General features: G+C 43.5%; 2 protein-coding genes across 2 annotated transcripts; both read left to right on the top strand.

The window, feature by feature from the left end:
- The first annotated feature begins 7,401 nt into the window (after window positions 1-7,401).
- LOC115558796 (ATP synthase F(0) complex subunit C3, mitochondrial) lies at window positions 7,402-12,269 on the top strand. Its single transcript, XM_030377257.1, has 5 exons — window positions 7,402-7,465; window positions 7,741-7,830; window positions 8,693-8,770; window positions 10,559-10,740; window positions 11,717-12,269. Exons 2-5 carry the CDS (start codon window positions 7,792-7,794, stop codon window positions 11,829-11,831), a joined length of 414 nt encoding a protein of 137 aa, XP_030233117.1. The 5' UTR covers window positions 7,402-7,465; window positions 7,741-7,791; the 3' UTR covers window positions 11,832-12,269.
- A 1,567-nt stretch (window positions 12,270-13,836) lies between these two features.
- Window positions 13,837-17,875, top strand: nsun3 (NOP2/Sun RNA methyltransferase 3). Its single transcript, XM_030377256.1, has 6 exons — window positions 13,837-14,099; window positions 14,482-14,612; window positions 15,231-16,015; window positions 16,205-16,359; window positions 16,788-16,909; window positions 17,431-17,875. Exons 1-6 carry the CDS (start codon window positions 13,947-13,949, stop codon window positions 17,705-17,707), a joined length of 1,623 nt encoding a protein of 540 aa, XP_030233116.1. The 5' UTR covers window positions 13,837-13,946; the 3' UTR covers window positions 17,708-17,875.
- The last annotated feature ends 8,349 nt before the right edge of the window (window positions 17,876-26,224 follow it).

Here is a 26,224-nt window from a genome sequence, read left to right as displayed (position 1 = left end):
AGAACACTAAGCAGTATTGATATTAAATCAAATATACTCAGCCATATTCAGGTGCTGGGTTCCGTTGAAGAAATGTCAAATTATCTTCCACCATGAAATGATTTTCAGCCTTCCCCGATGTCAAATATGGGCCCGCAAGTAGAACGCTGTTTTGTACGCAATGAGAGTCCCGCAACGTCATCGTGGTTAAAAGTACGGCGCAACCATCGGAAATTATCAGCATATTGTACAACGTACGTCTCGGTATGTATTTAATATCAAACTTAAGTTGTTTAAGATAGGGGCAATAATTCCCAATGGAAACCGACTGAAAAATAGTTTGTTGGCACCGCCTCGAGGTTACTCAAATACATCAAGAACGTTCCGCCAGGTCCCTCAGGGGACTAACTGCCAGGAGGTTTCTTATGGTTGTCAAGACTACAACGTTCTATGCTAACCATTGGGACTAAATCAAGTGACCGCACTCAAAACCTTCCACGGCGGGAAGCACAACCCGTCCGACTGGAATCCGAACATTCCGGCCGGAACCAACCAAAGAAAAAACCGAACCAGCGCCTCACCTTGAGCTGAACGGAGGAAGATCCTGAAGTCCAGCGATGGTCTTCATTAAAACACAGCCAACAGACTTACCTTGAGGAGATCTGTTTGTTGCTGTTGGTCATTAATACTATTCAGTGTACCTTTACATTATTATGCACCCAGTGTGTACAAGTTATATCACTCAAAACAATACGAAGAACCAAACTACCATGTACGTCCCACAACAACTTTAAACCTAAAATCCTGGAATCATTCAATACAAAACCTCTACTTTTTACAATTATCTAGATTATTCAGGGTACAAACCATACAGAGCAAATCTAAACGTTGAGCTCACAGAGAGCCGACCATAGCCCTGCAAATTCACCCTGACCGCCTCATCACCAACAGCAAATCATGCCAGCCAGCCATCACATGTACAGTCCAGTGGGAAGTGGGCATCCGAGTGAAAGGACTGCCCATAATAAAAAGCAGCCCAAATCCTGAACTATCCAACCATCTTCATGGCTGAAGGATTTACAGACTTGACATTCCATTGTGTTCTAATGACTTTAGTCTGCTCCCTCGCTACTTATAAAACTATACATCTCCATCACTAGAGTGTTGCATCCTACTCATGGGGGTGTGGTCTGAGTGAGCAGAGATGCATGCTGGGATACAGTGCTGCCTGAAGTCTTCAGTTCCATAGACACGCCCCTCAGGAGAAACCAAGTGTTTGAGAATCTGTCGTGCCATCAGTTACATGAGCTGGAATATCCTTCAAGATGGCGCCAGGATTCTCAGAGGAGAAATGCCAAGAGGAAGATGTGTGGGTTCTTCCTCGCAGCCAGTGGAACACAACAACGGTCTTCTTCAGAGTACCATGGAACACTTTGAAACATCCTCCTCTTTACACCTTGAAGCCCCAGTGAAGTTTCCTTATCTCCTCAGCTGAAGAGCACAACTTCAGCTCAAAGAGCGCACTAGCTGGAGTTCCCGGATTGGTTCTGATTTAAGGGAACCAATCGTATAGCTAGTCCTGTCCGAAACAATTACAGTTCAGCCTGAGAAGATGTGCAACTGAGAGCAAGACAAGATCCAGAGGGCTCTCCATCAATCCAACCAGGTAGGAAGAGCCGTCTCATTACAGGTCTGAAGGTCATCTTGAATATCCATTTAGGTCCCTTTCCAACGTCAGACTCTCCTTGTGGAATTCCTTTTGGTGTCCATCCTCCATTGATCCTGATTGGTGTAGTCCTAGTTTGATGTCACTGATCTGAACACGCCGCTTGCATCCTTTTACACTCGAGTTGGATACTCTCCTTCCTGCCCAGTGTGTTGGATCTCGCTCCAGAGCATCGCTCAGGGCTCTTCATGTCTACCGGAGGCCCTTAAGTAAACGTGTGGCTGTCCATCAGGCATGATTTAGTTGACCATTCCAATATCCCAAGCCAATCACACAGACCCCCGTATGAACATTATCACTGTCAAAGCAAGCCGGACACACACACACACACACACACACACACACACACACACACACACACACCCCCATGCCAGGTGTGAGGGGGAGACACACACAGTAGAACCCTAGTGATGCTCAAAAATCTTCCATCTCATGTCAAACCCAACACACATCACTGAGCCATAAAAGGCCAAACAATCATGCAGGGTAAAAACCTCATAGCAAATAACATTCCATCATCCCCCCCCCAGCTCTCCTGCCAGGGCACCCATAACAGAACAACCAATGTCTCCAGAGACGTAAATTATGTACAACATTCTTCAGTGGCGTCCCACATTGGTGATGGATTATGCTTGGCGTCTCCAAAATGTGTCCCAGGTTGATTCAACATCTCTGAAGTCATGTCTTTGTAGTCCAGTGGTTTCCTGAATGAGGGGCCTTCACAGATGCAAACGGTTCAGCTTTAGTCAGCCTGAGGACAGGAAGGAGATCATCTGTTCAGAAGACCACCCAGTGGAGGGGGGTGGCTCTTGAGGCGCAGGATCCATATGGGGATGGCCCCAAATAAGATCTTCCTGGAAATGAAACTGTTCCTGAGGAGTCACGATGCCTGGAGGGGACTGTTGAATGTGTTCCATGGTTCTCTGTGTCAGACTGAAGTTGTGTTTTAGTCGTTGAGATGAGGAGCCCCCTCATCTCTCCCTGGTGTTTCTCCTTCTGAATCCGTCTCCATCTTAAAGAACATTCTAGTCCATGTAACTGATGTCACGACCGTTTCTCAAACACACGGTTTCCCCTGCGGGGGCGTGCCTGCAGACCTGTAGACTTCAGACAACTCTGTATCCCAGTATGCACCTCTGCTCACTCAGACCACACCCTCATAAATAAAGCAATACTCATGTGATGAAGATGCAGAGCTCAGGAGAGTAGCTGGAAAGAAGACTGAAGATATCAGAACCCAACCCATTACTCCAGCTTACAACAATAACTTTGAGCCTGTAACCATTGTAACAAACCATTAAAACCAACATAAACCAAACACCTAAGTAACCCATGAAACCTCCTTAATACTCAGATCAACCTTCAGCTAACAGGTTAACTCACCAGGAAGCCAAAATACATCAATGTGCCCAAGAGTAATGAGAAACTATTGACTTACAGTTTGCAGTTCATCTTCATGGTCAAGTTGGGATACTCACAGAACTGCAGTTAAATATCCATGATAGACCTTTGAAGGAAGGAACAGATCACTCATTGTCCCCAAACTTGGGCACTGTCCCACAGTTCAACATCTACCATCTCCATTAAATCAGATAAATGAATGACAATACAAATTCAGGGCTTTTGGGATCATCCAACTTTTAAATAATTATTTGACTGTCATTAGTCAAGAGTGATTAACCTCTTACTTTGACAAGTTTGAATGTATAGTCTCTAAAATGTTACTTTCAGGTATAGTCATTATTTAAATTTCAAATGAGAGTTAAACCACCACAATCTCTGATTTCCTTCGCACATTATCAGTGATTTATATTCAACATACAAGTCACATCAGTTCTACTCACATCAGGTTCAGATGAGATGCTCCTCTTTACTTCAAAAAGTCTTTAACCTGTGAAACTGGAAGAGATGTTAAATAAGTCAGACCTCAAAAACAGACACAAACAAATGTACTGTCCGATTCCCTTTTAAGTGAAACACACCAGATGCAACCAATTAACTAATTAAGAAAACCACCTGGCAGGCACCCTGTGGTCTTCTTGGTAACAGTGAGAGGCTATTTCAGCTCTTTGTTTGATCTTAAATGACCTCCCTCATTTTAATTAAAGGGATGAGTCTGATTTGACTGATTTAGATTCAAACTTCAAAACGAAAAGAGTCTTCATTCAATTCACCTTACTGTGTGCGCGAGTGAGTGTGTGTGTGCGTGTGCGTGTGTGTGTGTGAGAAGGAAGCTTTCATCAAAGAGACCAGAGAAACTCAGGGTGCACTCACACTAGGCCATCTGGCCGTGGCCGTTTTCACACCGAACCGTGCTCAAATCTGCCAGTGTGAGTGAGGCCAGGCCAATTTGCCCACTTGGGAGAGGTGTGCTGCTACGGTACGGGCCGCTACGGTACATATTCTAATGAGCCGACACGCGCACACGCAAGCTGAGCTGGATGACGTATAGTCCATGCGACGACCACGGACATAATAAAGGCGACGAGCCCATGGACATAACAAAGGATGGACCACGGACTGGAAAATGGCCGCCCATTCATTCCTATACAAACTGCTCAGTGGCGCAGGGTAACATACAGGAGCGATTTGCTTCCGCGTTATGGGGCCAAGACACGTGGCCTAGTCCGCGACGTACCGGATGCAGAGATCTTCTTCTTCTTCTTGTTTGGCGCATCATATTTTTTCCCCAGCCACCTACTGAACTACTACACAGGAGTGTGTGACAAGGACGTAGGCAAATTATACTTTAAATCATAAAAATAAACCAAACTAACGAAAAAAAAGAAACAAAATAAAACAAACTAACAAAAGAAATGAATAAAAAAATATATATACTGAAGGTTAAATTCTTCTAATTAGGTTAGTATCTTTTAGCTAATTTATCAGCAATTTCATTTCCATATATTCCATGGTGGGCTGGAATCCAACAGAACTGAATAACTAAACCAAGGCTTATAATATTTAAAAGAAGATGCTTTACCTCCATCATCAAATCTTCACGTATTGAATTATCTGTTATAAAACTTTGTAGTAGGCTACTGCCATAGAATCAGTACATATCACTGATCTAAGAGGTTTAGTATCTACAACCCATCTAAGAGCGGTTATTATTGTGGCAATCTCGATTGAATATACTGATAAAGTCACCCAATCCATATCCTTTTTCAAATTCTGGAATATATATGCCAATACCACATTGTCCTTTGGGATCTTTAGAACCATCTGTAAATATTTTCAGATATCCATAGAATGAAGTAATTAAATAACTTGAGCAGGCATTAGAAAAACTTATGTTGGTGAGATGCTCGCTTTTTCCTGTTAATAAATCAATGTTTACCTCTGAATCAGGAAGCAGCCATGGAGGAATACAACTTAAAGCTAATGCTGGACCATACTTTAATTCTTTCAAACCATACTCATTCACTAAATTGTCAATATTCCAACCAAATCCATTGGCCTTTTTAGTATATTCCCAACAATCACTAAGCACTGAAATAGATGGGTTGTGAACACTTCCTTTTAGTCTAACCCAGTAAATTAAAGACAATTGCTCATACCTTAAAAAACACCTTAGAAAAACACCTTGTATATACATTTTTAATTACAACTCGTTTTTTAATCTGAAAACGATAATCAAATGACCAAATATATACAGACCCATCAGATCTGAATGACAGAAATACAATCGTGAGAATCTGAATATAGAATATGTAAGACTGCTCCATATAATACCATAGTAACATAGTAAACGTATGTAGCCTAAAAAATTCAGTTCAATGTTATTGCTTAAGAAACAGATTCCTTCCAACTAACTATTTACGAAAAATGCAATCAATAATTTATATAAAAGTAAATGTTTACATATCGACCAGCAACGAAGTTGGAGTAGCCTAGGCCTACCCAAATAATGAATTGTAATACACCAACATTGTCAACTGTCATACATAGCTAACCATAACCCTGTCATACATAGCTAAACAAGCAAATGAAAATGAAACACCTACCAACGCAACTGAAATGTTAATATTAGACAACAATATTATGAAAATTACGTAGGTCTCCCAAATCATTCAGGTAATCAATACGTCCGTGCCTGTTACAGCTATTTCAATGATATGTGTGTTATATATCCGTGTTCAACGCCATTCATGTTAAGTAAAAGGACAAATCGCAGACTTTGGAAGTTAATGGAGTTAATGGAAGTTAATTCGGAATTTAATATAATTCGGAGGTTAATGGAGCCGTGCACTTCAAAATAGGTCCATAGCAAGGAGCCGTTTGTTTCAGTACGACTCCTTTCAGCTGCCCACCCAACATAAACTGCTAATAAAACGCTTGAGGAGGCGTTTTGAAAATAAAAAACATACATTTTTTTAGAACAGGGTAGAAATATAATTATGAGCCTTTGATTGATATCCAGACATTTTTTGCGGAGACACAATCCTGTTCCCCACTTGTATTGGAGTGGACGGCGATATCTACTTCTGGGCCACATGAAATGACGGACCCCCGTCAACAGCCAGTTTAAACAGCTGCAATACCAGGCTTGGCCTCTGAGCATTGGTGGATTGCGGAAGTATGCGCCTATCCTGGGGGTATAGCCTACAAATAAAATTTACTTGACGGGATATGTAGGCTACATTTCTGTTCACATTTGTTCATGGTTTAAGGTCGATGCCATTAAAGTAAATGTAAGACATAATGATGATAATAATAAGAAAAAGTAGAATTATATTAAGAAGTATTATACAATTATTATTCAAACATAAAATAAATGCGTAAAATAAATTATAATTCTGTAGGGGATTAGGATCTTTGAATACTAAAGTATTAACAAATTACCGGTTTGCCTTATCGAGGCCTTCTTTTAATCCACAGGTTGACAGCTGAATACATATTCACATGTCATCACAAGAGGAGTCACGAGAGGGGACTGCATTATTCCATTTGGGAAAAGTGCCTTTAGTCAGTCAGCCTTCTCTGCTGCAGCCTTTCGTGAATGGAACAACATTCCAACATGTGTCAGAGACTTAAACACATATCAGTCATTTAGTTTCAAACTGAAACAGTAGGTAATTGATAACATGACCGGCCAGCACTAAATTGTATCCGCCTGCTCTTGCATCCTTGTGTCAGCGTGTCTGTGAATTTGTACTGCGTCTTTTAATTTACATGCGGGTTGCATGCTTCTGCATAGCTCGTTCTATGTCTCTCATGTGCCGCTTCATATTTGTTTGTTTGTTGTGCATGTACTGTCTGCTTTGGTGGGCTACTGCCTCGATGAACACATCTGATGTTGCTATAGGTCCTAGTCTACCTTATTATTTGTATTTGTCTGATGCTGACTCTTGTTTGTCCTGCATGCTTTATGTGTCTTAAGTCTTGAACTACTGAATATTGTTATGTGGTTACAATTAATGTTTTGTCGGTTGCTTTTATCTTAGTTAATTTAAAAAATATATATTTCTTCCTGTAATTTGGTATTTGCTTTTTAGGGAGCCTATTGTTACATCTGCCAAGGACTGCAGATGGAATCTAGCCTTCTGGCTAAATATGGTATATTTACAAAATGTATTATTAATATGCATTCTTCCTGTCAAATAAACAAATAAGTAAAATAAAAATAAAATTTGTTGAAACAACGGTTTGAATGAAAGAAACGCGTTGATTGGTTTAGCCATGCCGTCTAAAACCCGGAAGTTGTCGTTTCTCTTGAGCACGCGCAGTCCTTTACCGTCCGACCTCTGGCACAGTCTGGTAAGTGCAAAACCTCTCCGCTCATTGTCATCTTTAATTTATAATTTCTGGGCATTGTCAAAGTCTAATAACGATGACAATTGTGTTATATGTGATGTTTTTCCATTTCTAAAAGCATGTTTCTATTATTATGACCTATTTTTCAGTCAAATCTACCTTCATGTGTAGCCAGACATGACCTTAGTTTGGCTCGCTCTATTTTCTAAAATGTAAGTTAGCACTCCCATGAAAGCATAATCTATAATGTTCTCAGTTTTCTAATTATCTTTCCACAGATTAACTCGAGGTAGTCGTGTCTGTGTATTGGAACACTTTATCCCATCATTATGTACGCCTGTGCTAAATTCGTCTCCACCCCTTCACTGGTGAGTAGAATAATATAATAAATGACTGAATTGATGAATGAAAGCGCTCTTTTTGTCATTCTTCAGTTAAATGTTGCTAGATTTTTCCACGTAATGAAGTCAAATCACATGTAATAGCATTCTGTCCTCTATCTACCTGAGGTGAGTTCTCCAGCAAAGTCAAGTCCACAGCTAGCAGCCCGACTGTCCTCTATGAGCAGGACAAGCCTGATAACACATGATCAGATATCTGATCATGGTTTTACCTTTTAAAGATGTATGCTGCATATGCAGTAGTCTTTAAATTGGCTACTGATTTATAAAATTAATTACAAGCTCTCATATCATCTGCCCTTGACTCCTACATCTTCCTGTATAACTGTTCTCTGCAGTCTCTAATATAAATGACCTCACACATTGCGTTAGCTTATTTACCACTGACTGCGTGTATTTCAGGACTAATGAAAAACAGATTTTTATCCCTTAAGGCCAGACATAGGCTTGTCCCTTTCCCTCACACTGGTACTTTCCCTACCCTATGGGATAAATCAAAGGTCATGTCCCTTAATCCTCTGGCTTCAGCAGCAGAGCCAGCAGGTATATCTGCTGGCCATGTTAAGGACCCTTATCTTGAGATCCAATGTGTTGATATTCTATGTCGAAGTCAATAACTTAATGTAACTTTTAATGTAAAATGATTCTATCTTAATTTGTATCTATCTATATACATTGTACTTAATATAATCAAGTCGTCATCTGATCCTGTTTTGCATGTTTTATATTGCCTTAATTTACTTATTTTTTTATCTATTATCTTGAGCCGCGCGCTTGAAACGGGTCAATAATTCCATCCTTCTTTATGCTCTGTGTTCCCTGACTACAGTTGCGTGCTGGAGCGCGTGCTCTCTACAGACCTCTCGCTGCTAATGTGGTGTCAGGACGCGATGCTGGCAGCGTGGAGGTAGGTTTTGCTCTGTACTGGGATGGGAGGGACACGTTAGTGACAAGCAAGCAAAGGCTTGTCAGTTGGTGACAAGCATTTTATCATCTGCCCTTGACTCCGACATCTTCCAGTATAACAACAGTTATCTGTCTGTTCTCTGCAGTCACTAATATAAAAATTACCCAACACGTTGAGTTAGCATATCTTCCACTGGCTGCGTGTTTTATAGGACTAATGTTTATAAGCTGTCAGTGTTTGTAATAAGGCAGTTTAAAAGAACGGCATAAGGTAACGCAGTTATTTTTTCAGTAACGGGGTAATCTCAATGATTACTGTTTCCGTTGTTACAACGCTGTTACTGTTACGGTACGTTAAATCCGGTGCGTTACTATGAATTGATTGTATAAACTGCGTAATCCGAACACACCCCTGGCTCCAAACACAAACTGCTAGTGAGGAGACCGGGTGGGTTAACTATGAGATAAGCAATTATGATTGGCAAAGGCAGAGTCATGTTTCATGGTAGCCAATCAGAGCCAGTGTTTTTACACCCAAGCTAGGACACGTGCGCCACCAATCAGATTCGGTGAAGCAGCGGAAATGGCAAATCCAGAGCAATCCAATGAAAAGTTGTCATTTTCTGTAGTATTCGGCAGATGTTCCACAGCCTTTGCAACCAAGCAAATTAAAATTCAGTTGGAAGTATATCAGGGCCTTGAATGGGCCTTTCAACCATTTAACACATTAAAGGCATATTGTACGATTTTCAGTGATATGCACTTTTTAATATGTTGTTGAAATTGGTTTTTACATCCTGACAGCAATAAATAACTTATGGGCAATGAAAAAGAAGCGAAAAAAAAACCGAATTCTGTATCTGCTATAAACCTGTTAAAATGCTTACCAATCGGAGACATTGTACCCGAATCTAAAGAACCAATCACAAGCCTGCGCGTTCTCTCCCCTCTGTGTACGAGCCTGAGCCGGCCTGAGCGCGTTCACGGAGGGCAAAGAAAGCGTTGTTGTCATAGTAGTTCATGACAGTGGACTAGACCTAGTGAGCCTACAACGTTAACACGATGGAAGAAAAAAACTGCCACCGTTACTTGCCGCGGTTCATCCTTTTAAAAAGGCAAGAAAAAGAAAGACAGAAAATGAAAAACGAGAATAAATATTGGATTCGCTTTTCAGCGATGGCGACAGCTGAGGGAGTTGAATGGCCTGAAAAGTGACGCAATGGTTGCCGTTGAAGTAAGCCGTAAGCATTAGCGCTCGTGCACGGCTCTGTGTCGTGGGGTTGGGGCAGGGAGTCCTGAAGGGTGGGGGAGGAGTTAAACGGAACTCCGAAGAGAAGCTCATTTCAAATCATGCTAGCTCTCTCACATCGTACAGTATAGCTTTAAGGCCAAGTGAAAACTTCTCAGAAAGATCCAAATTCTTTGACGGATAGCAACTTTCTTTTTTTACAGTGACGCAAATAGTTACTTTCCCTGGTAACTAGTTCCTTTTATTATAAAGTGATTCAGTTAATAACTCAGTTACTTTTTGGAACAAGTAGTGAGTAACTATAGCTAATTACTTTTTTAAAGTAACGTTCCTAACACTGTAAGCTATACATAGTTGATTGTAAAAAATAATAATAAAGGTTTTTGTCAGTTGGTGACAAGCATTTTAGACCAAAATAAAGGGTCAAAACCTAGCTTTATTGATCAGGACCCTAACATGAACGTGTTCAATGGCCAGAGTGTCGGCTAGTGCCATAGTAGTTCTATCTTCATTCTGACCAGGATTGGTTGCGTTCCCCAGGCTCCCTCGTTCCTGGCCTCCCAGCAGCAGGTGGCGCTCCGTGGCTTCCAGACCAGCGCAGTGAGCCGGGACATTGACACTGCTGCTAAGTTTATCGGAGCAGGCGCTGCCACAGTGGGCGTCGCCGGGTCCGGCGCCGGGATCGGCACTGTGTTCGGCAGTCTCATCATCGGATATGCCAGGTAACTTTTTTTTTTTGTGGTTGCTGTAGTTTTGTTCTAAAAGTTGTCATTAGTGAGCAACGTGCAGGTTGGGGTCCTCAGTTGATGAATGCAGGGCAAATGAGTACAGAATTGAAACTGGGCATGCAATGACTTATGGCAAGAGAAATGCAAGAGCTACAGGGAACAGCAAGTAGGATCACAGCGTTGAGCATTCATAGGATTTTTAAACTTTTAACACATCTCTCTAACACGTCTCCCACTTGCTTAGTTCTGCCTGATATGACATGTTATGACAACATCCTAAGTTTGGCTGGTGTTTCCTCTAACTGTACGTCCACACCAGAAGCGAATTGAGCTACCAAATCGCCGGAAGTCATTCACTTTCTATGGGCAAGAGCGACCAAAGGGACCAAAGCGACCAACGTTACCAGCGGCCAAAGTTGAGCGACCAGAGCGTCCAAAAAAAGTTGAAAACTGTTGAACTTTATGCAAATTACTAGGGCTGGCCCGAATTATTCGAATATTCGAATACTCATTCGGAAAATTAGTATTCAAAGCTTAAATCAGTATTCGGAGCTTCGTTGTTACACGTATGCCTACGTGACGTTACCAGAGCGAGGGAGGCAAAATATAAGAGACACCAAACAGAGAAGCGAGAGAGGTGGAGGAAGAATAGATATCTTGTTTCCCTTTACTTTATAACAACATTAGCAGGATCTCGGGAGGAAAAGAAATGCTTAGTGAAATGCTAACCTTAGCTTAGTTTTTGTTTACGTGCGCTGTACAGCGCCGCGGCAATCAACTGTGACTGGCTTGCTGCAGAGCGTGAGCGTCTTGCGAATACCCGGTCAATATAATGGATATAATATGGACACATAAGACAATCAATATTCGGTATTTGTTATGGATTTATTGCCCTTTACAGGACATGATGAGTCAGTAGTAGCATCCTGAAGTCCACTCCCTGGTGATCTTGCTCTCTTTTTCTCTCCAGGAACCCATCTTTGAAGCAGCAGCTGTTCTCCTATGCAATCTTGGGCTTTGCTCTCTCTGAAGCCATGGGTCTCTTCTGTCTGATGGTGGCTTTCCTCATCCTCTTCGCCATGTAAAGAAATCCTCTTCCACAACAACCTCTACTATTGGTCCATACCGTCATCATGACTACCAGAGCAGCACTTGAATATACTCATCATATATATATATATGTATGTATGTATGTATGTATGTATGTATGTATGTATGTATGTATGTATGTATGTATGTATGTATGTATGTATGTATGTATGTATATATGACACACACAGCAGCCACTACTGTAGGTTAATTTAAACTATGATACTAGTCCTAGTTTCAACTAGACTAGGATCCTAGTAAAGGCTAGACTGATCCAAGTCATTGAGAATGAATCATGGACCCACTCATGTCTCACTGTCTGTAGTGCTGGCTGTTTTTAAACTGGTGGATTTATAATGGCATTGTTTATTGTACCTTTGTTGTTAAAAGAAAATGGAATATAACACACTAAAATAAATGTATTTCAATCATTTGAAAGTTGTTGGGTTTGTGTACATCAACGTTCATTTTGTGCTTTGGGAATTTGTTTGCAAATTATAAAGTAGGTTACATGGGGTCATTTTAACTGTTGACCTTATATACCCATGTGTTTTTTAAATAATAAGGCATCTAGGGTTTTCCAATATAGTAATATACCAGTGGCGATTTCTCTAATGCTGCAAGGGTAGCTCGGCTTCCCCTAAAATGTGTGAAATTAAATGGTCAATTATAAACTGTAGTGTTAACATTTCATTGACTAAAAATGTGTTAGAATACGTCCATCTTGAAGAGGAATTCGTTCAGAATCAGCTGCTTATCGCAGGTGGACTGACTTGACTTCCTTTACATTCCCGTAGCGTCACAGTGCATTTGCCTGTTGTTTCATTAAGCTCAGCGTTTCTCGACTTTGTTTTTACATCTATTTATTCATCATGCTAAGGTGCAGGACAATACAAGAGCATAATATAATGCATACATACACCACGCATCCACACATCCATAGCCTCATCCCAGGCACACACCTCCACAGAGAACACGACGCATACATCTCACGGACATACTGACAACACTAGGTCGTAAACATCCATTCCACCACCCTATTAGTCATATGTAAGAGGATAACAACTTCTGTTTTAAAAGAAATAAAATTCCAAGAAGGCCTACGACATTTTTATGAAGCCTTCCAGCTTATTCCATATCTGTGGTCTTCAGTTTTCTTACTTTGCCAGTTATCAAATGTTTCTTCCTGGTATAGTGTGTGCAGTGGACGAGAGATAGGTACAAGCTCACATAGGCAGGTGTTTATATTATATACCACCTGTTACATTGTGCATGCATTGTTATAGGTGTTGATTTCAGGAAGCTTGAGACCATATGAGTGGAACAGTGAGGCTGTTGAAGCATTGAATTTTGACCAGGATATTGCACGTATAATTCTCTTCTGAAGGGACTAACTTTAAGAGATGACTAGGAAATGTATTGCACCAGATGATATTGCAGTAGGTGATGTGGGGTTCAAACAGATTTATAAAGTGTAAGGAGCGCTGAAAGTGGGAGGAAATGTCTTATTTTGAAAAATAGTCCATATTTGGAAAGTTTATTTAATAATTGATCAATGTGCCTTTTGAAATTGACATTCATTCATTTCTACACCCAAAAACTGTTGATTTCACTCTTTCAATGGCCATTGATTGAGAGACATGTATTTTACACATTACTGGTTTGATTTATTGATATTTGGTGATAATTTGTTGCACTTAAACCATGTGTCCACTTTCAACAGCTCCATGTTTGCAGCTTCCTGCAAGTCAAGAATATTTTTGTGAGACAGATCAAATTGGTATCATCTGCAAATAACACTTTATGAACGGCATCAGAGACATAGACTAGGTTATTGATATAAAGGGTCATCAGGATAGTGGAACAAAGTTCCTAACTATTCTGCATTAATGAGTAGGGTTGTAATACATGTAAATACAAAAATGAACATTGGTTGAATACTGCTTAGTGTGTATGTGGTAATGTGGTAATTAATAGCCGGAACCTTTGATACTTCGGAGCCAATCCTATGCACGGAGAGCACATTTGGAGAACGCACCAGTTTTACTTTCATGGATCCCATGGTTCTACAAACCGATCGAAGTTAGTTATTTAATACATATTATCCACGAATGTTGAAGCAGGTTATATCAAGACAAACGTTACATTCAAGGTTGTGTGTAACCTTGTACACAACATACATTATAACGCAAATACGGTCTCGTTCCTCAACCTTTGACTCGGTTCCACTTCCAACGCTTAGTGGACAACAACCTTCAACTAAGGTAATGCATAACCATTATAGAGACGGACTCTACGTTCATGTTTCGAATATACACATTGGAACCAGTAGGTTTTGATTCCAAGTTTGTAGCAAGCTCTTTTCTTTCTATTTTTGCTCGCTCCAATTATAGAATTGGAGCGTATGTCACTGTCTGCTGTAAGATACAACATCAACAATTCTGTCGGTTCTTTATAAAGCTAGGCTTTAGCAAGAGTCAAACGGGGCTTATATGGTAATTATCATGTCCATATCTGATACACTTAAGAACCTGAGAATGTTTATGTAGTGCTCAAAGTTAACCTGCTCGACGTTCTGCTGCATCTAATTTCACAACAAATGAATGTATTCAGATGGGACTATGTCTTTATACATTTGATTAACAGACTCCCAAAGGTCTCAAAGGAAAGAAGAATGAGAATCCGAATAAAATAAGTAGGCCGCCCTGTCAACCCGTGCTGGACAGGTTTGATGAACAGTATGGCCGTGAACTTGGACACGTATGGCCTTCTGCAAGGTAATCCTTTGGTTCCGAAGGTGTTGTTGTACTATTATTGTACTGGTACCGGGTTAACGAGTGGAATTTATCTCTAAAAGATGAATCTGACGCATGAGAGGTACTCAAAACAAACATAAGGCTGTTGTATAGGTGTAAATGATCAATATCCTAAATGATTGTCGATGTTCAAACTACATGGCCAAGTCTATGTTCATAGCGAAGGATTAGGTTAGTACTTTGCAAGGATTGATGGATGATTTATGGACTCAGTCTTATTGTAACACGTAAAAGTGAGATATAAAATACTGCTCTTTCCCTAATCTCTCTCTCTCTCTCTCTCTCTCTCTCTCTCTCTCTCTCTCTCTCTCTCTATATATATATATATATATATATATATATATATATATATATATATATATATATATATATATATATATATGTGTGTGTGTATATGTGTATATATATATATACATACATACACACACACATATATATATATATATGTGTATGTGTGTGTATATATATGTGTGTATATATGTATGACTTTCTGATTAGAGATAGATAGCTCCCTCAAGTAATTATAAATAGTGGTGTACTGATATAGCTCTAACTTTAACATGTAACTGTCTCCTGCAGGTCTGTACTCTTGGACCCAGACTCCTGGCAGTACGGTGTCATGCTCAACCGCTTCGCTACTCTGAATGACATCACAAACCTCCTCCAATCAAAAGGCTTCTCGAGCTTTTTGCCACAGACACACAGCCCCATTTTACCAAAAACTTGTTCCCCAGCAATCACGTTGCCAAAGCAACAAGGAAGAGGAGAAGATGCAGCTGAGACTCAATCTAAGACTGTCTCTACGGTGACACCAGACGCTCACGGGACAGTTCAGAACCCACAGGCCATCCTCGGAGCTAGCCCTCGGAGGCCTCTTACAGACACCCTCGCCATCTCCTCCTCCTCCCATCTCTCAAACTTCACCTCCTCCTTTCTGTCCTCATCTTCTTTACCCTCCTCATCATCTCTCTTGTCCTCTTGTCCCTCCTCCAACATCTCCTCTTGTCCAACCATCTCCTCCCCTCCCTCTTCCACTTTCTCCTCTTCTGCCACCACCTCCTCCTCTCTCTCCTTGTCCCCTTCCTCCTCTCTCTCCGCTCCCTCTTCTACCTCCACATCTCCCTCCTCCTCTCTTCCCATTTCCTCCCCCTCTCCCTCCCTGCTACAGTGTTTTCTCCATCCCCAGCCTGTGCGTTTCCCGTCCCAGGTCCACTGGCGTGGTGTGCTGAAGCAGTACTACTTGCTCAACGCTGCCTCCCTGCTACCTGTGCTGGCACTGCAGCTCATAGATGGTGAGAAGGTGCTGGACCTTTGCTCTGCCCCAGGAGGGAAAGCACTGGCCATAATGCAGACGGCCAACCCAGGTACACAAACAGAGGGCTGTGCTTCAACTTTTTCTAACATTCTTATAATGTTCTGAATGTTGAAAATACTGTGATGACAATAAATTATTACTATCGGTTTTTTTTACTATGTTTTGCTCACTGACGACTTTATAAATGATAACGTCAGGGTTCTGACTGGTTGCCCTGCTGCTTTGTGATTGGCTGTAGCGTTGCTCTGCTGTAACGAGTCGGACCCGCACAGGAAGGAATGGCTCGTCCAAACCCTGGAGTCCTTCCTTCCATGGTCGCTTAGCAAAAGGGTGATTCTGTCCAATCAGGACGGTCGTGTTTTTGGGTTGAGTGAAGCGGGGATGTACGATAAGGTGGGCAGAAGAATTATTTTTTTCTATTTTTTTTTAAGAGCTAGGCTTCCATGTAGTCGCACTTCCCTGTCGTGTCCAGCAGGTAGAAATGAGGAAAGGCCAGCATGAGTTTGTTAGTGGGACATATTGAATGAACAAAACTCAAATTGACATGAAGTAATCAAACTCACCTTTGATCCCCCCTATGATCCTCAACTAACCCTTTCCTTAACACAAACATCTCTCCCATAATAACCCAAACTTAACCTTGAGACCTTACCCTTTATCTTTAAGATTATTTCCCTGTGATAGAAAAGAACCATCCGATATAACCTTCAATCTTGTTTAATTACATGGTAGAGCTTCACCAGTTTATGTTATGGGTTACTATAAACCTAGTCCTTCACTGTAATTCCTTATCCACCATTTAATGTTTCTGCCCCTAATAGGTGTTGGTGGACGCTCCTTGTTCCAACGACAGGAGCTGGCTCTACTCCTCAAACCGCCAGCAGGGGGAGCTCCGACTCAAAGAGAGAGCCTCACTGCCTGAACTTCAGGTTCAGCTGCTACGGTAACACAACCCTGCCTAGCACCACCACCACCTCCCAGCCCCCATCCATAGCTACTCCCTCAGGGCTACCTGCCACTTCCATCCTCCCAGGAATTTAATCAGAATCTCGCTGACTGCAGGTGTTCAGGTAGCTCAGCCCTGCTGCAATCATGAAAATATGTTGACAAGTGGACTGAACACTATGTTTGACCATAACACAGGCTGGTCCACTGTGTAGTTGAGCTTTTTAGTTTAAACAAATAATATTTTAAGCTCCTAAAAAATAAAAGACAAACCTTTCTGTCATCCAGTTGCTGTTTAAAATGTCAGAACACCTTTTTATTTTAACCAAGAGAATCTCTGTTGGGTACATTTTCACTCGTTTTCAGAAACAGATTTTGCTATCAAATTTAAAGGGGTAACGGTAGTAGGAGTAGTAGTACTCAGTCGCTAGTTCCGGATTTACTTTGTATTTGTAAAGCACTTTGCTGCCCCCTTGTGTACAGAGAAATGTCAGGCTTTTTAAAAAGACTGTGTTGCAGGTCGGCTCTGAGTGCGGTACGCCCAGGGGGCGTGGTTGTCTACTCCACCTGCACCTTATCCACTGATGAGAATGCAGAGGTGGTGGGGGCGGTGCTGGAGAGCTGCCCAGAGGCGGTCCTTGATGACTTGTGGGAGGAGTTAGCAGTACCCTTATGGGCTCACTTTACCTTCATCCAGCCCCACCTCCACGGGGGTCGCTGTGGGCTGCTAGTGGTCCCGACGCCCGGACGTACCTGGGGACCCATGTACTTATGTCGGATAAGAAGACGAGGCTGACTGTCCCAGAGTACACACAAGAGACTAAAAAGCCAATGAACACTTTGATTATGCTCGAGGCATTTCGAAAGAATTAGCAAATTGTGAGTTAAATTATTCATTTTGAAAATATGTTGTATTTTTGTCATTTTATAATAGACGTAATAAACATAATTTATTCAAGTTCTATATTTTACACGGTTCCTCAAAGTTTCGGGTATTTTAGGCTGAATCCGAGGCTTCTGCATTTATTTGACTATTGCTCTGTGCAGCTAAGGCTCTTCCCCAGGTTTTGAGTTTTTTTTTAGTTCACCCACAACGACCGAGAGAATTATCTTCTACTTTACTGAATGTCCTACTTTCTATTTTCTTCATTTTTTTGGGGGGGGGGGGCTAAAGTAAAGGTATAGCAGACTGTCTGTCTTACTGGTTTGAGCACTTCATCTACTAGCACCATAAAGGCATGTTAAAGTAGGGACAAGTTGGCGGTCTCCAGGGTAACCGTAGCATTGACCTCGTGGCGAACCCTGCGATGGTGCGCTGTGTTCAGGGAAGGATTCTGTGAGACGCCTCACTTTCACTTCAAAGGTGCAGAATGTAGGCCTGCTTTGCATAATCAGGTGGCGCAGAGGAGGGGGGGAGAAGGCGCCGCCAGATGTAATCATTAAACCCCCTGCTATTGACGACGGGAGGAGAGGAAATTAGAGAGAGAATTACAAGAACAGCAGACACACTCGGAGATCGGGGGGGGGAGAGAAAGGGACCATAGGGGAGATATCCCTCCCCCCGTTTCCTCCTCTCATACGTCCCTTCAGGGTCCCGGTTCTGTTCATCAGCACAAATATGTTCCGCCATCACAACACACACCCACCCCCCCTCAGTCCTCTTAGTTCAGATGGGAGTAGTGGTCTTACTACACAGGGATGTTTAGTTGTGTTGTAGGAGCAAATAATGCTTTCATGGTGGAAAGTAGGTCATTAATGAAAGAAAAGCACAAGCTTGTGATGTGAGAGGTCTATTCGGCAATCTTTTTTATCAAAGCCAGAAGTTTGTGAAGTCTATGTGGACCCATTGATGTCGTCACATCTCATTTCGGGCAATTCCGGTGCATAGGGGGGTTCAGGGGGGACCCTTCACGTGAAAACGATGTTGGCCCTTGGTATAGATGGACCGAAACTAGGGCCCTTTTGTATAGATGGAATGTAGCTAAAGCCCTTTGGTAAAAAATGGACTGAAGCTAGGGCCCTCCTGTAAAGATAGATCGTAGCTGGGGCCCTCCTGTAAAGATAGATCGTAGCTGGGGCCCTCCTGTAAAGATAGATCGTAGCTGGGGCCCTCCTGTAAAGATAGATCGTAGCTGGGGCCCTCCTGTAAAGATAGATCGTAGCTGGGGCCCTCCTGTAAAGATAGATCGTAGCTGGGGCCCTCCTGTAAAGATAGATCGTAGCTGGGGCCCTCCTGTAAAGAGGCACTGTGGCTGGGCCCCTCCTGTAAAGAGGCACTGTGGCTGGGGCCCTCCTGTAAAGATAGATCGTAGCTAGGGCCCTCCTGTAAAGATAGATCGTAGCTGGGGCCCTCCTGTAAAGAGGCACTGTGGCTGGGGCCCTGCTGTAAAGAGGCACTGTGGCTGGGCCCCTCCTGTAAAGAGGCACTGTGGCTGGGGCACTCCTATAAAGAGGCACTGTGGCTGGGGCCCTCCTGTAAAGAAGCACTGTGGCTGGGGCCCTCCTGTAAAGAGGCACTGTGGCTGGGGCCCTGCTGTAAAGAGGCACTGTGGCTGGGGCCCTCCTGTAAAGAGGCACTGTGGCTGGGGCCCTCCTGTAAAGAGGCACCCTGGCTGGGCCCCTCCTGTTAAGAAAGACCGTAGCTAGGGTCCTCCTCAGAATCTACTGTAGCTAGAGTCTGTCAGGGCATCAACAGATGAAAAGATTTAATTTAGATAAGTTCTATGATTTTGTGTAATCAGCATTGAATCTGGATACGTTGCGCTGAAAACTGTTGGTCCTTCACAAGCACAAAGACCCAGGCCCCCAGCTTGTGCCCTCTCAGCATCAGAAAGCAGCCAGAAGCACCTGGGATCGTTTCTGATTCAAAAATGAAATGCAACTTGTTCCAGTCAAGCGCATCTCAAGTTGTGTGCTAATCAATCCTTACGTAGCCTAAAATCCACAGTCTCAAGGAGCGTTCAGTCGGACATGGACACGCACATTTTATCGCTGACTCAAAGGAAATGAACTAATGATATACTTGTCAGAAATATCTACACGTGTTCATAGCCAACACAGATTTACAGCCCAGTGGATGTCGTCAGGGCGAGCACAGGAGTGAGCACAGGGCACAGGGTACAGGGGGGTACACCACCCCATAACTTAGCAATTCACTTAAGAAATATCACATTCAAAAATTGGTCCTCAAACATGGCCATAACAAAACAATGTGTATCATATAGTTAAACCAGTTTTCTGTTAGATTCTGACAAGTAAATACCCTAAACTACCGGATTAAGTTTGGTTGTCCAAACAAATAATATATCGATTGAGAGGGGCTGCAGATGTCCCCCCAGCAGGAGGCCCCCTCCTCGTGCACGGCCCTGTGTACAACACTTTAAAGGTTCCCTGCTGGCTTTTGATAACATGGATCTGAAGCGCTCCCCTCAGTGGTATAGCACCATAATGGAGGACTATTGACTCCTCTGGTTCACAATGCATTACACAGCTGGAGGTAGAGGAGGGGGGGATCAGGGCATCCCAGTGAAGGGCATATCCCATACCCAGCGTGTTGCTTCTGACAGAAACACTTTGGCTGGGCGTGAGGTCCTGGGGACCCGTCGTGGGCCAATGATGTGACAGCGTCCAGACAGCAGCTGGGGGGAGAGAGGAGAATCTAAATGAATGGTTGAGGTGGACGATTCTCTCTCTCTCTCTCTCTCTCTCTCTCCCACTCTCTCTCTCTCTCTCTCTCTCTCTCTCTCTCTCTCTCTCTCTCTCTCTCTCTCTCTCTCTCTCTCTCTCTCTCTCTCTCCCACTCTTTCTCCCTCTGCATCTCTGACGTCTTCCTTATAAGTCCTCATTATTATGATTTAACTTGTTAACTGGCATGCAGCTAATTTTGTATATGAGAGACTTCAACACCTCTCTACTCCAATACTGCCTTGTAGTTTTGTAAACTACAAAGTAAAAGCCACTGACTTTATACTATTTCATATATCTGTAGACAGACACACACACACACACACACACGCTCACACATATCAAGCAGTGGGAACGGAAGAGGGGGTGGGGGCGGGGCTTCCTAACATGATCTCCACAGCAACCATGTAGTCAGACGACGGCGGGTGCTCCCTTGTCTCCTGGAGCCTGGTGGTCGGTGACCAGAAAGAGACAGAAGACATCCATTAGGACGGTGTCTGGACAAAGCGGCCCAGCTTAGCGGGCCCCGGCCTGGGAGTGATCACTCTATCACCCACATCTCGACTTCACTTTGAAGGGAAAGACAGGATTGATTAGGGGGATATAAAACGAACCCCTCTTGATACCCTGCTGCCTGGCAGTGGTAGGGTGGTGGTGGGATAAGGTGGCGGTGTTAGGTTCAAAGCATCAATTTGAATCTGAATCAAAGCGCTTTTGGTCCCAAGTAGGTAACAGATTGGCAACGAATTGGTCATGGTTATGTCAATGAGTAGATTATAAATAAACAATATAACGTGAAGCAACAATAATCCCTCGCGAATCGCGTACCGGGAGTTTGTCCAGCTCATTCTGAATCAGGTTCATGTTTCACGTCTTAACTGGAGGATGTGAGTGAAGGAAAGCAGAGCTATGTGTGACAAGTAGGGATATAATGATTAAGGCAAATACAGAAAGAACACAATTTAATGCTTTTGTAGCAGTGATGTAATTCAATGGCAGATGGAAATTATGTTTTTTCTCATTTTATGCAAATCAAATGAAACAGTTGTCTTTTGTTTTTAAAATAGCTCAAATAATATATATTAAAGACTATTTAATCTATAATAGAGAGAGAGAGAGGGAGAGAGAGAGACAGAGACAGAGACAGAGACAGAGAGAGAGAGAGAGAGAGAGAGAGAGACTATAGAAGGCTACAGTATGGGGCTTGAGGTGGGTTGCGGGGAACTAAACTGTTTTTGTGCTTTATTTTCTGGAAGAACCTTCCTTGCATGCCTCCTTTCTTTTCCAACAACACCTGCTGCTGTCACCTCCAACTCCTCATCTCTCCCTCTCCTCATCTCTCCCTCTCCTCATCTCTCCCTCTCCTCATCTCTCCCTCTCCTCATCTCTCCCTCTCCACATCTCTTCCTCTCCTCATCTCTCCCTGTCCTCATCCCTCTCCCTCTTTCTTTCAGTCTGGCGCTCTTTCTCTCCTATCTCTTGTAGTTTCTCTCTCCTTCCCTGTATCTGTCTCTACTCTACATGGACCTCTCTCTATACAGGTCTCTTAAATGCCAAATCAATTTTTTTCACTCTGTCATTTTTTAATTTGTTGCCTCTTTAACTGTCCAGCTCTCACTTTCTTTGCCCATATGTCGGGTTGTCCTTCCTCTCTCTACTTCACTCTCTATGTTTCCGTCTCTCCTCCCTCTCTTAGTTTTTATATTTATTTAACTCTTTGTCTGTATTTCTTTGTGTGTCTCTCTCTCTCTCTCTCTCTCTCTCTCTCTCTCTCTCTCTCTCTCTCTCTCTCTCTCTCTCTCTCCCTCTCCCTCTCTCTCTCTCTCTCTCTCTCTCTCTCTCTCTCTCTCTCTCTCTCTCTCTCTCTCTCTCTCTCTCTCTCTCTCTCTCACCCCCCCCACCCCACCCCTTCTCACTGTCGCTCTCAATGTGTCCCCTCTCCCCCTCACCCTCTTCCCCCACATCTCCACCCCCCTCTCTCTACCGGATACTTTGATGTGGCAGCAGGTCCCAGCTCCGAGCCAGACGATGATGCGTTCTGGCTCTCCTCTGCCCTGTTAGTGTTTCACTGAGGAGCTCCGTCGAGGCACACCCCTCACCTCACTCTGGGTATTAGTCTAATGATGGCCCTGGTTGTCTGTCTGTCTGTCTGTCTGTCTGTCTGTCTGTGTGTGTGTGTGTGTGTGTGTGTGTGTGTGTGTGTGTGTGTGTGTGTGTGTGTGTGTGTGTGTGTGTGTGTGTATGTGTGTGTGTGTGTGTGTGTGTGTGTGTGTGTGTGTGTTGTGTGTGTTGTGTGTGCGTGTGTCTGCTTACGTGCCTGTGCTTGTGTCTGTGTGTAAGGGAAACTAGTCGAGTATTCTGTGAGGTTAACAACTTAAATTCATTTTTGGGTCATATATTAACAAGTATGTATGACAAGTATTACACCTGGCCAATACCACCCGAATACAAAAAATGATTTATTTTTTGTTAACATTTTTCTAGTCAAATCTATCTCAACCTATCTAATCAGGAGAAGCATCCAAGAGCACCCTAAAGGTTGCTCTCAATATGATCAACAGAGAGACTATTAGGTAAAGATACCTGACCTGGTGGATGTTGAAATTGTAAGGGACACAAATTCTGCTTACCGTTACAAATTAAGTCACTCATGGATTGATAGAAAAAGACGTGACAAGTTTAAAGGTCCCATGGCATGCTACTTTATGGATGCATTAATATAGATATTAGTGGGCCCCAAACACAGTATTTGAAGACGTTCCCGAAATTCAGCCGTGGTGCAGAATTACAGCCACTATGTCGCATATTGAGCTTTCCCCAAATGCGCCGTTTCGGTGTCTGTAGCTTTAATGCAAATGAGGAGGGGAGAGGCAGGTCAAGGAGGAGGGTGGGGGTGTGGCCCTGAGCAGCTTTCAGCCACTTACACACATAGCCGTTGCTGCCCACGGTTGTCTCCCGCCGGAGCCTCGCTGCCGAGGGACCATCACTGCCGAGGGACCATCGCCTCGGCAGTGGTCAGCGCTTAGGCACCACCGCCTCCTGCAGCGCCGAGGCGGTGGTCCCTCGGCAGCGGGAAGCAGGGCTCAAGCGGGAGACATTCGCGGCCAACAATCCCTTTCTCCTCCACGTCGTGGTTCATGTTCTTCAGGGAGTCATTCTCTACCACGGCTGAGATAACCCCCACTACGAGTCTCGTTGTGGAAATACCAGAGACGAGAGTCTGACGTGTTATGCGCCATAACACCAACAGCAGAACGGTTATCCAAATAACAAGGAAGTGTACACTTGCGTTACAGTCCTGGAGCTCTATATCTAAATAATATCATATAATACATAGATATCTATATCATATAATACATATTATCACGGCCGAAAGCTGTGTGCGCCTCCAGACGATATTTTGAATCACAAATGACTTCGTCGGGTTCTCCGACGTCTCTGGTTCTTCCACTTCCACATCAATCTGAAGTAAACTGTACCGCTCGCTGCCTGCTGCCCGCTGCCGGGCGATAGTGCTTCGCGGAGGTGGTGCCTCACGGCAACCGGCGGCAGGCAGCATGTCGCAGTTCATGTACTTCAGGGAGTCAAAGCCAAAGTTCCTCTCCCCCAATTCTTTCTCAACCATGGCTGAGACAGTGGCATCCCCAACGACAGTCTCGTTGTGGAAATACAGATGTGTTTTGCACCATAACACCAACAGCAAACACTTGCATTACAGTGTGTGTAATCACACACACAAACACACACACACAAACACACACACACACACACACACACGTGGTGCTCGCACGGTCGTGTTTATTGGCGGGCCAAATTCCCTGGCGGGCAACGCAGAGAAAGGGGAGGGGCTTATATCCTTTATGACGACATATGGGACCATATTCCAAATCAGCGAGCTTGAGCCTCCGATTTTTCAAAGGCGAGCAGAACACCTAGTACTTGTTTTACACTGAACGCAAGTTTTAGCCACTGGGGGACTATAGGCAGGCTAGGGGAACTCATATTTATGTTAGAAAACCTCACAAAGTGAGATTGTCATGCCATGGGACCTTTAAGTCGAATAAAATCTAAATTGTCATGCCATCAAACTCTCGGGACAAGTATTTATCCAAGCGTATTGGCCCTTAAGCATCTTGTTCTGTCTGCCTCCCCCTTCCTCTCCCCTTGGTGGTTTGTACATCTTAGTCTTGCTGGAGTGGGTCTCGATTCCCTCACTGGCTGTCAGCTGGTGGCAGAGAGGAAGGGAAGGAGAATGAGGAGGAAGAGGAGCAGCCCGCTGTTAGCGTGGAGAAGGAATGTCAACCCCGCTCGACTCCACTACCGTCTTCAACTAAACACTATGAGTCTGTTCGGTGGAAAGTTTTGATATTTATCAGGTGTCTAGCAGGCCTGGATCCTGCTAGACACCTGATATTAAACAAAGGTTAAGACCATTATGTAATTGAGGTTGAAACACTGGTTTCGTCTCATGTGATGACTGTAGAGAGATACAGGGTAAATGTTAAGAGCTAAGAGTTGAACCTGTCACTATCTTGAGACATCATATCAATAAATCAATGGTGTATTTCAGCATTTAGCTCTGTCTCTCTCCCCCTCTCTCTCTCTCTCTCTCTCCCTCCCTCTCTCTCTCTCGCTCTCTCTCTCTCTCTCTCTCTCTCTCTCTCTCTCTCTCTCTCTCTCTCTCTCTCTCTCTCTCTCTCTCTCTCTCTCTCTCTCTGTCTCTCTCTCTCTCTCTCTCTCTCTCTCTCTCTCTCTCTCTCTCTCTCTCTCTCTCTCTCTCTCTCTCTCTCTGTGTGTGTATCTCTCTCTCTCTGTCTCTCTCTCTCTCTCTCTCTCTCTCTCTCTCTCTCTCTCTCTCTCTCTCTCTCTCTCTCTCTCTCTCTCTCTCTCTCTCTCTCTCTCTCTCGGCCAGGCGCCACAGAGACCCTCTTCACTAGATTGTGGTTGATGTGAGACTGAAGCCCACTCCACATCCACACCATTTGCATTGAGCATTGACTGTTTTCAGTGCAGCGCAGCACACAGAGTGGGTAGCGAGCACTAGGTGTTTACTATTAATGCTTCCTCTCCAGAGCTAAGCATTCTCCCCTCTCCTTCATCTCAACCAGGAGCTCAATCCTCCCATTACTCAGCAAAACGGCACCACTCAGCTCTGCAGGCTGAAGCCCTGAAGTACATGGTAACGTCAAAATGAACAACAATAAAATAATTGAAACAGGGGAAATGGATTAGAACCTTCAAGAAGGAGAGGAACAGGAAGGACAGCTTGACAGATAAGTGTCCTAAGTGGATGCTGGTTTAGTTTACAAAAAAACTCCTACTGTCTCTCCCTTCTCCCCCTCTCCTATTCTCTTTCATCCCTTCCATCTCTGTCCTTATATCTATCTATAACCCATCTCTTTCTCTCTCTCTCTCTCTCTCTCTCTCTCTCTCTCTCTCTCTCTCTCTCTCTCTCTCTCTCTCTCTCTCTCTCTGTCTCTCTCTCTCTCTCTCTCTCTCTCTCTCTCTCTCTCTCTCTCTCTCTCTCTCTCTCTCTCTCTCTCTCTCTCTCTCTCTCTCTCTCTCTCTCTCTCTCTCTCTCTCTCTCTCTCTCTCTCTCTCTCTCTCTCAGTTTCTCTCTCAGTTTCTC

This window comes from Gadus morhua, chromosome 14 (genome assembly GCF_902167405.1).
Source record: "Gadus morhua chromosome 14, gadMor3.0, whole genome shotgun sequence".
Taxonomy (NCBI): Eukaryota; Metazoa; Chordata; class Actinopteri; order Gadiformes; family Gadidae; genus Gadus; species Gadus morhua.
The sequence above is the reverse complement of the archived record's forward strand: the minus strand, read 5'-3'. Positions and strand labels throughout refer to the sequence as shown.